This window comes from Drosophila persimilis, unplaced genomic scaffold (assembly GCF_003286085.1).
Source record: "Drosophila persimilis strain 14011-0111.01,24,50 unplaced genomic scaffold, DperRS2 tig00000914-arrow-arrow-pilon, whole genome shotgun sequence".
In the NCBI taxonomy this organism is placed as follows: Eukaryota; Metazoa; Arthropoda; class Insecta; order Diptera; family Drosophilidae; genus Drosophila; species Drosophila persimilis.
The window spans coordinates 372,808-383,969 of record NW_020825374.1 but is presented as its reverse complement, the minus strand read 5'-3'; the positions used below and the strand labels follow the sequence as shown (position 1 = coordinate 383,969).

At 40.8% G+C, this 11,162-nt stretch overlaps 1 protein-coding gene across 1 annotated transcript; it reads right to left on the bottom strand.

Moving 5' to 3' along the window:
* Nucleotides 1-7,519: 7,519 nt before the first annotated feature.
* On the bottom strand, nt 7,520-10,312 carry LOC6603692 (EF-hand domain-containing family member C2). Its single transcript, XM_002028627.2, has 4 exons — nt 10,242-10,312; nt 9,626-10,173; nt 9,273-9,543; nt 7,520-9,206 (listed from the first exon to the last, which is right to left on the bottom strand). The coding sequence occupies exons 1-4, from the start codon at nt 10,290-10,292 to the stop codon at nt 7,686-7,688; spliced, it is 2,391 nt and encodes a 796-aa protein (XP_002028663.2). The 5' UTR covers nt 10,293-10,312; the 3' UTR covers nt 7,520-7,685.
* Between the last annotated feature and the right edge of the window lie 850 nt (nt 10,313-11,162).

Below are 11,162 nucleotides of genomic sequence, written 5' to 3'. Positions count from 1 at the left end.
GCCGACCTCGGCGTCCAGCCCGCTCAGCCTCGGCAGCATCGTCGCCATCCACGTCGGCCCACGCCGACCGCCGCCCGCGTCTCCCCGTGAGCCGCCCCGTGGCAGGGCCCCCGGCACCATCCGTCGACTCACTTCTACAACATCGAAGCCTCATCATACTCCCGACGGCGCTGGTGGTCTTGGATACGGGTTCCAAAAACTTCGAGACGGCGGCGCTCATCGACCCATGCACGCCGGTGAGCTGTATTGACGACTCCTTGGCCAGCGCCTTCAAGTTGCCCACCACTTGTGTGGGGGACGAGAAAGTGTGTACGGCGGTGATCCGCGCCAAAATGGGCGACTTCCAGTTGGAGACGATGCTCAAGGTCGAGCCCCGTGTGCGCATCCGCACGCCTATCCGACAGCTGAGCGATTCCGTGCGGGCGCGTTTCGGTGACCTGAGGCTTGCCGATGAACAATTCCATCGACCGGCGACAATCTCGCTCATCTTGGGAGCAGATGTCTACCCGAAGGTGATCCAGCCCGGGTTCCTTGCGCGTGAGGACGGCCTGCCGGTGGCCCAGAGCACCGTTTTTGGAAGGATCGTGTCGGGGGCGTGCACCCAGCCATAGGCCACCCCATTATACTTTGCAATCCTGCCGACATACCGCGCGAATACCCAATAACTACATGAACAATATATATATACATATACACACAACGAAACCCATCGGCCTTTCCTTTCTGTGACGACTGCTAGGAGGTTATACTGGAACATACACCTCGCCGTTGGATAATTGATCCTCGATCCGCTCCACTACAAACACTATTGATCGAAAACAGTTTCCGAAGAATAGAAGCTATAACTATTCATAAGAATCAGGGAGCAACATACAGCAAAGTGGTCGTCCACACTTCATCTAATATGCAAAGAGAAACATTGTATGTAGCTTGTAGTAGGGCCACCAGTGCGAACGGACTTTATATCGTTGGACCACTCATTCCTTCGAGACACAAGCGGGATTGTCCTGTCGCGAAAGAGATGGAGAACTTGCGTTCCGCTAAGTTACTTCACACCCACTTCGATTGTTTACACAATCCGTCTGAATTAAATATTTTCTTCCATAATACGGAAAGCTTGTACTGCCATTTTATCGATGTCTGTTCTGATCAGCTAATGCTGAAATCTTCTATTTTGTGCTTCGTTAATATTCCTGGCTTTTCCACAGCAGTGCGGTTAGATTGTCAGTCCGTAGCCAGCGGAGCTAGACCGAAAAGAGGCATTATAATATTCGTTAGGAATGAACTTTTGAATCATTGTAATATTATTGAAAGTAATCGATATTATGCAGATTCCGGGAACTTAGCAGCTCCAGTGTTCGAGTATGCTTTGTTTAAGTACAAATCTGTCGGTTTTATTGTTATTTACAGAACCCCCACGTATCCGTTGCGAAAGTTCGAAGCAGAATTTGAGGTCTTATTTCAACGGTATCCGTTTTAATTTGTTTTTATCCGTTTTATTTTGTTAATTAAGTTTGTATGAAGTAGGTTTGTTATTAATCATTTCTATGTATATAGGTATTCATGTTAGTCTAGATATTTTTTATAAAGGATTGGAATCCTTTTTTTTTAATTTTTGGGGAACATGGAGCTTAAAAATACTTTTAAAAGCAGCTCAAGACGACTCGTAGATCCCCAAGATTGTATTTCGGCTAGAGTGACCCCATTGCATCGTAATGGCCTCCCCGTGGTGTTCCCTGGGTACCAATTTAATGTATTAAATTGGGAGCTAATTCGAGCGGAGTTTACGTATAATATATATTTTATAACTTACATATGTAGATCATAAGCTCACGTATATACTGACTGAGTACCGGGTATAAAGTAGAGCCGCGGCCTTTGCCGCTGCTCACAACGTTCCCCCTCGTTTTATTATCTGATCACAATAGATATTCACAGTTATCTATTAAAAATACAACCTGTTTAGCTCGTATTTTGCCAAATTATTAATTGAAACTTCCCTTCCTACAGGGGGGAAATCAGAATTTTTATTTTGCTACCTTTAGCTGTCAGTGAACTAGATACTTGCTCAGTCTCAAAGGAGCTGGTTTAACTCTGTGCTCTTACCACAGGGGGGAAACAACGGAGAGTCTCGAAGGACCAAAATGTTAAGACCTTAAAAGAAAAGTCTAGACATTTGCGAGTTGAGTTGTAAATTCAAAATTTTAAATTTTATTCTTAAAATCAGAGCCTTATGTGTGATTTGACAATGAGGTAGGAGGTACATTTTTGTATTCTATAATTATCGTTAGACCTACGCAAAGGATACATTTTAATGCTGGTGTCTATTTGAGTGCATGCTTGCATTAGTGTTATTTTAGGACTGCATTGGTTAGGTAAGTTCTCCACTTGTGTTTTGTTGTAGTATCTTTTAATGGGTTACAGATCTTTGTTTACAGCCGAACTGTCCTTACTTATCTACTTTATGTGATTTCTTTAGAGATCCATTTTTTTTGATACATGACTGAATGTGTACAATAATATGTTTATGTTCGAACATTCTGCTAGGGGACGAAAGTGGCATGATTTCGACGATAATATGTTCATGTTTGAACACCTCTTTTACACAATGCTATCCGCCACTTCAAAATCTACTTCAATTCCATCCTCTAGCATTTGCCGAATCCTAACTACTTCCTTATCTCCTTTCCTCCTGAAACTTTAACTTTTCCCTCACTACTGTATCCTCAACACATTTATTCTCTTTATCTGAATTTCTACTTCTAATGTACTTTACTCCCCCCACCACATCGTTAACGCTTCCTCTACATTGACTCAAATCTCTAATTTCAATCCTCGATCCGTCCTCTTCCCTATATTCACTATTCTCTAGGTTATTTCTACAGTCACCACCTATTTCCCAATCTACTTCCTACTGCACTTGATTATCGCACGATTCTGTGCGATACTACTACTGTTATTAGTAGGGATTATTAAATCGCAGGGTTCTATACAGTACTACTACTCTCTTTACTGATATTTAATTCGCTACACTCAATCATAGGGTTCTCTACGGTACTACCATGCTCGCAACTGATATCTGATTCTCAACACTTAATCACAGGGTTCTCTACGGTGTCAATATGCTCACTACCAGGGTTGTCTCTACTTACGCTATTCCTTGTATATTGCTTTCTACTCTCTTCTTTTTCCAAATTAAACTTTTCTAAACCGTATTTGACTTTATAACTATCCTCTAACATATTCGTCTCTTGATCTTGTCTGCTCAGCTCATCAAAGTGTACCATACTGGCCCCAGGTCTGTGCATAATGGAGTAATCATAGTTCTCTAACTCTAGGGACCACCGTGCTATCTTAGGACTAAGTGACTTTCTGGTTAACGTTTGTTCTAACGAATTACAATCCGTGATTATTTTGATTATTTACAGATAAGTTGTAAATCGCATCAATGCGTAAATTATAGCCAATGTCTCTAGTTAGATACTATGATATTGATTCTGTTTCTGTTTCTTTGCCGGAATAATAAGACACAGGGTTCATCTTCCCATCATCTTTTCTTTGTATCAGTATTGCGCCATAACCATATGATCTTGCCTCTGTATGTTATTCCAATTCTCTATTTAGGCTAAAAACTCAACACAGTCCTCAATAAGGGCCAACGAGAAATTATCTTTAACAATTCGCTTGTGCAGGCCACGGTAATCGACACATATTCGATGTTCTCCTGATTTCGTATACCCGATACTCACAATGAGTTTAGGGGTATATTAGATTTGTGGTGAAAATGGATGTGTGTACCGTCCAGAAGGAATCGTTTCCGACCCTATAAAGTGTATATTGTCTTGATCAACATCAATAGCCGAGTCGATTGAGCCCTGTCTGTCTGTCCATCTGTCCGTCCGCCTAGTGCTCAGAGACTATAAGAGCCAGATCAACGACATTTTATATCCGGACTTCTGCCCACTTCCGCCCCCACAAAGGCGAAAATCTGTGACATCCACAACTTCAAAGATACTAGAAAACAGAAAAACCAGAGTCGTAGAAAATGACTTTATCTTCTAGAGTGCAAAATCTGAATCAGATCGTATAATTATTATAGCCAGAATCAAGAAAAAAATTTCATTCTCTCTCGCTCTGTCTCTCCCTAACACACTAAAACCTGTGGTCGGCTTTGCCTATTGCAAAATGTGAGTTCAAGGATCTCAGAGACTATAAGAGCTAGAGCAACCAAATTTTTGATCCACACTCCTCTGATATCGGACCTTGACAAGTTGGTTTCCAAATTTCGCCACATCCCCTTCCGCCCCCGCAAAGTCGGAAATTTGAGGCATCTACAAATCTCAGAGACTATTAAGGCTAGAGTAACCAAATTTGGTATCCACACTCCTGTTAGATCTCACTATAAGATGTATATCTCCAAATTTCGCCCCACCCCTTTGCACCCCCACAAAAGACGAAAATCTGTGGCATCCACAATATGTAGCCATACTCACTATGTATCGGGTGTAAAAAACGTTCCCCCTCGTTTTTTTTACTAAGACCTACAGGGAAGTATAAGGAGACTTACTATGACGGATTATTTTCTTTTCTAACAGATCATCTACTATTTCAGCTACCTTCTCTCTCTCATGATTGGATAAACGACGTGGAGTACAATTAAATAGTGTTGTTTCCGTTAGACGAATATGCATCTAATACTTTGGTTGTGCTTTAAAGTCGAATTCTTTGTGTAAATATGTCTTATATGTCTTATATATATGTCTTTGTGTAATATGTCTTAATAACTTCTCTACAATTTTCTGAAAACGTGGGACCAAACTCTAGCCCAACGTTAATATGTTCCTCTTCATCAATCTCAACCGACGCCCAAAAGTCGAATTCATTGCGAATTCATTGCCTTGATTCATATACTCGCTAGCAAGTTTGTCATTCCTTTAGTTTTCTCGTGTCTGATTTTTAAATGGATTAGAACGGTTGCTTTGCTCGCTTCTTTCTGATTAATTACCATCTAGCTTATCATATAGTCTTATGTCAAAAATCAAAAATTGGAAACGTTATAATTTTTATTTGTTGGTTATTGGTAATTTGAGGGTGACCGAAGATCGCAGAGCCCATTTCAAAAGTAGTGATGAATTACACACTCGGATGAGGCAAGCGAGCCGATCTCGAGCCAAATTAATAGCTTAAAGACAAAAAAGGTCTGTTCTCCAACTATAGTGTTAACTGCCAGAGCACTTGTGAAAAAGGAGGCATAGAATAATGAGCGGTTCGACAGTCGCGTCGAAGGGATGAACGTGGGAACAAGTGCCGCGCCTCCGTTCTTTTCTTAGCGTTGGTCTTATTTGTAATTGGATGATAGTTTCCTATATATAGCGCATAAGTTTTGAAAATAAAACCATTCGAATTTACAACTCAACAATATCGTTTACTTGACTTTGAGTAAAAATATATGGAGGCCCCTCCAAGCAATAGTCAACCACATATATCCTGTTAGTTTCGTTTATTGTGAATATTGAACTTTTGCTTATGGTTGGATACCTTCAATTGGTGGTATTTTTCAGCTCGCATGTCAGTTTCAATGCGAGCTTTATTTTCCGACCAAGAATACAAAGAAATTCGAAAAAAATGATGCTGGTACTAAACTTTTTTAACTTCAATGGTCCTGGTCTGCACAGTGATAATTATTAATCTTAATATTCCCGTTGGTACTTATTGCCTGTGAACTTATTTAAAAACTAAGCAAACAAATTTTTTAGTTTTTAAGATTAGGTTAGGTTATATTAACGCCCTTGCCGGGGAAACGCATAGGCCAATATGGCCCTCAGTTGTCCAAATAGGGTATGATAGGGGTATGAACCGTCGCTGGAGTGCTTATAGTATTTTAAAGAGAATAGAGGTGTTTTTCGCATAGGTCAGTAGTTCCTGTGGCTTATTTTCTTCTTGCCCGTAAGCGGGCCGGACAGTTGCAGATAAGATTTTCAGGGGTTTCGATTACCCCAGGTTCATCACATTTCCCACAGCTGTCTCAGCTGGTGATGCCTAGCTTTGCATATGTCTTAGCAACCTCTGCAGCTTTCCTGATGGCAAAAGCTTCCGCCTGGAACATGCTGAATTGGTCCGGTAGCTTATATGACCCCTTATCTCAGAGTCTGAATAGTATGGGTCCGCTCCTACACCTCCGTCCATCGTGGAGTTTTGATTTCAAGACGATTGTCCCTGCCAATTGAACTATGCCAATATCCTTGTGGTGCCATGTTTCCTGATGCGATAAGGCGCTCTGCTGTCTTTCCTGCAGTCAGACGAGCGTGGATGTCCAGGGGGTCAATTCCAAGTACAGTTTCGAACGCTTTTGTTGGGGTTGACCTCAGCGCCCCTTTAATACAGAGAAAAGCCTGTCACTGGGTCTTCTCCACAAGCTTATGGTACGTCTTCTTTTCGGTAGCTTGCCTTGGGTCCCACATGGCTTCACTTTCCTGCCTTCGGGATGAAGACAACTTTCCAGGTTCTCCATTGAATAGGGATAAAGCCTGTAAACCAAAAATTAAGATTAAAATTTGTTTTAAAAATATGCATTTAAAACAAATTTAAATTTGTATATGCCAAAAACATAAAGCCAGATTTATATTATATTCAGTACCTTAGGAGATAGAGTTTGTCTCCTGCTGAACTGCTGGATTCACCCACTGTGCGACGTTTCGATTGCGCCAAGATCGATGCGTCGGTATTTTATGGTCATAGTTTTTATATTTATTTTAAATATATCATTCATCCCATGGGCACGGTACACAGTAAATCTTCGGATTACGGGATTTTTGGTGTATGTCCTCTCTAGGTCCGCTTTAGGCCCCTCTATATTCGAGGGCAACTTGTCACGACGTATGGTCGGTCTTTCATTAAAGAGCAATACATATGTTCTTGCCACTGCTGACAACCGCACTCTTAATACCCTTCAATTACATCGATGAATATAAATTTGTCTTAAGCTTTACAAAGGAGTTGGTCATAAGCATAGCAAAATAATGCCAAAGATGAATAACTACTCTTGGGCTCTTAACTGGCTTAAAAACGAAAATATGAAAACTATTGAAAATTCAATAAGTTTGGAGAAACGTACGTAATGAATCATGGAAGTGTCAGTTCCGTTGGCAGAAGGGCAGATACCACCAACATGGGCGAACTAGTTGTGGGTAAGAAGCTACTCTTTTGTCCTGAGCCTTGAGTAGAGGTTTCAACCACTCAGCCACTTCCCAACTTCGTGTGCATGGTTTTATTGTTAGTGCTTTTACCTCTTCTTATCACTCTTTACGATGCCTCGCTGGGATTCAATGCACTGAATAACTAGAAAGCACTTGGATAAGAAGATATAAGAGTGATCTTTCGAGGCACAGCTTCAAAGGCCTGCTTAACAGTTTTTTGCCGTTCGGTCAAATCATATTTCAGTGATTAATTTGAACATGTACAATCCCATATATGTACTTTTATGTATATAAAAGTAATATCACACAACATTTTTTTTTAATTTTAATACAAGTTCCTTTGAAGTCTTCCTACCAAGAATATAAATATATTTAAAAATAAAGTAGCTCATGGCATATTATACAACAAATTTGTACCCACAAAAACTGTAGCCTTATATGAAAAATAACAAAATAAACTGTCCAAATATCAAATAGGCTTAGTCCGAACTAGATTTTTACATTCATGTTATTTTGGTCATTTTGTTTTTTGTCATTATGTAGCTGGAGCTCTTCAGTTGCCGATGGAGGCAATATTCTGGCATCGCCCATCATGGCTTTTCCACTCTCGGTTCCAGATGATAAATTCAGTGGTAGGTTTAATTTACTCAGAAAACAGGATAAGTTCACTAATCGGCCTTTGTGCTGGAATGGAATCTTGGGGCACAGCTCAAAAGCATGGTTTACAGGTGGCATGTCACAGCCTTTGCTACAGGACACATCGATAAAGTTCATTAGATCACAGATCTCAATCTCGTTACACTCATTGCGATTAAGAATTAATAAAATATTGTCAATCAATTCCAGTGAAAAGGGAAGACGACAGCCGCGAAGTGTGGAGCGAACTTTTGATTCAGGCAGGAATGGTTGGTTGGTAGGATTGATGTGATGGAAATGTTCCATCATGTCGTCGCGAGCGTTCCACAATGCACGCTTTAACTCTAGATGTGCTGCTGCCTTTACATTAACCCTAGAGCAACCACTTGTAGAAGTTTGTTCTGCTGAAAAATGTCGACAGAGCGTAATGATTTCGTGGTCGCTGATTACTTTGCCCAATACTCCGATTAATGCTCCCTTGAAGCTTTCGAAAGATACAAATACGTCGCGCTTGTTTTCCAAATTGTAACAATCTGGCACGCAGGTTCCCGCAAACTCAGACATACGGTTTTGAAGCGCAGAGCGGATTTTCTGCATAATGGCGGATAGGTTTGCGTGGATAAACTGCTCTGGATGGTGCTCCATAAACATAAGGGTATACTCGTCTGCAGATACCAAATGAAATATAAAGTCTTTCAGGGACATGGTGGACCCGATGAAAAAGTTCCAGGGCATATAGTATTGTGGTTGCTTATAAGAGAATTTCTCTTGTCCGGGCAATTCTATGCGAGTGCGTTTCATAAACTCGCCTCCGAGGAAACCAGAGTTACGTACGGCCACTTCTTGTATCTGTAATGTATCGTCACTCAGGTAGTAGCTTATCACAAAGATGCGTTCACAATTTTCCTTGATAGTGGAAAGCATCTTGGCACCAAACCGCAATACATAGCGATCAAACTTAATAAACTTTTTAAAGTCAGTCTTTGGTGGTTTCGGCTCCACAGATAAGCAATTCCCGACCGAGTCTTCGTAGCTTCCCCAGCCATTATATGGTGGAAGAATACGCTCTTTTTGGCGGTAGTCAGTACAGACGTCCGATCTTGTAGGAATAGCTAGTGGTGTGAAATCTTGCACACCATAGCGTTGGCGATAATATTGCTGAGTAAAAGGGTCCAGTTCGGTAATGATCACAGCCCGACCATAGACATTTATCACACTGCCAATTTGCAGATCCCGTTCGCTATAATACATAATATCCTTGTTGCCTGTGTTTAGAGGGTCAACACAGTAACGTACGTTGCGCATATTAGTTCCTAAAACATTAAGTAGTGTTATCGGCGTCATTTGTCCTGGCAATAACAGTCCGTTAAACTCCTATAATTAAAAATATTTAATTGATGAACAGTCAATTCAACAATAATTTAATATATTGTTACTCACCCGTGCCAGACGCGCTCGTTTCAGAAATACGGTTGGTCCGTCGCGACCAGAGTTGCGGATATGTGCTTCCTTGATTTCGATGGTATCGTCGGCCAAATAGTAGCAGATCTCTAACTTGCGAACGTCCCCAAACTCCGTTCGATCATCCCAGTACGCCTGAAATTTGAGTATTTGTCGATCATACTTTAAAAATTGCGCAAAAGCATGTTTTTTTTCAATCGGGTTGACAGCGCCTAAATGTTCACGATTACCCACGGAATTAGATGGATCGCTGTAAATGATGTTCAAATTAAAGAAAAAAGTTAATTACGGATGAGATTATTGTAGATACATTTCTATAGAAAATTTTTTACCAAGGGAATTTCATTGAATCCGGAACGGTGATGCCGCGTCTGTTTAGGAAGTCACGAGTGAACTGATCGCAGTCTATAATATGATATTGACGATCGAAAATCTGTACAGTCATGTCGATATTCAAATCATTTAGAGACATAAACTCATTGTCACAGGGCGGCGTCTTTTGAACACGCTGACGATGGACCACGCAACCCTGAACTATGCCGGAATTATCTACTCGAGGCTCATAAATCTCTAAGGTGCCGTCTTCTAGATAGAAATATATCTTAACTTTTCGAATCAAGTAAGGTGCATGGTAGACCTCCTGCAAAGTTTGTTTGAAATAGGCACTAAAGCAGAGAACTTTCTTGTCGTAGGCCAACCAAGGTGGCATGCGTGGACCGGAACGGGGTGGATAGATGGAAGATGCGCCGACCGGTGGGCAGCTAATGTGTACTACGTCGCCATTGGGATCAATTGGTGCAGGTTGCTGACGATCATTAAGCATGCTGAGACCCTGGATGTTCAGCAGCGACTGTGGCTTGGGGTAATGGCCCTTAGAAACCTAATATTTAGAAAAAAGTTGTGGGGTGGTTTTATCTCAGTGAGTTGGTTATGGATGGATTTACTTACGTCACGAAAAAGCGTGCCCGGAAGCAGCGGCATTCCTGGAATTCGCAGCATTATATAGCTGATTAAAATTATTTTATTTTGCGTAAGAAATATTTTAAGACTTGTTCTGTGTTCTAATGTATAAATTCTATGTATTACTTGAAATGATATATGTACCAAGCGTTTTTTAGAAACAATCAAAAGTTATGTAAGTCCCATAGCCTACTATAAATATCCCCAATATACTTGCTTGCTAAGATATACAGCTCTGCTTCGGCTATCGCAAACCGCAAAAATCAATTAACAAATCGAAATAACCGTAGAAAAATGCTTGGTGTGATTTTTATGCACAACTTGATCATGGGTGACAAAGACAGCCCTGATCTGTTGAGCCGCCTATACTTCACGATTCCTATTAGACTTACTAGACATTTTATACCGATGTTCCTTCCATTTTGTAGATCGAATTATTCCTTGCATGAACCGTTTAGGGTCTTATGCTCGGATTATAATTCCCTCTACCATATTATATCCACTAGTAATTCCCCTCTTCTTAATAAATTAATAATACTGTAGGGGCCGAATTTAGGGAAAGAGTATGGAGCATCACGGATAAGCATAGTTTTCGTTTGTAATACTTGAAAGGGAAGATCCATAGTAACTCCGAAAGTGGATCGTAAGCAGCAAGCCGAAAAGCTTTCTAAAGAGAGTCAGCGCACGCTTTTAAGCGGAAGACGTCGCGTTTATCTTGATCAAGAGAGTAGCGTAGGGAGAGGAGCATAGATTAAAGCTTGACCAAAATTCCACTCAAATGGGCGAAAGATCATCCGATTATTCAGATAAAGTTCCAAAAATCATCCGATCTGGGAGCTTTTTGTTCAGTACAGCCTAACTGAACTTTTAAAAGTTGGACTAGAGCATTAGAAAATAATCAATTTATCA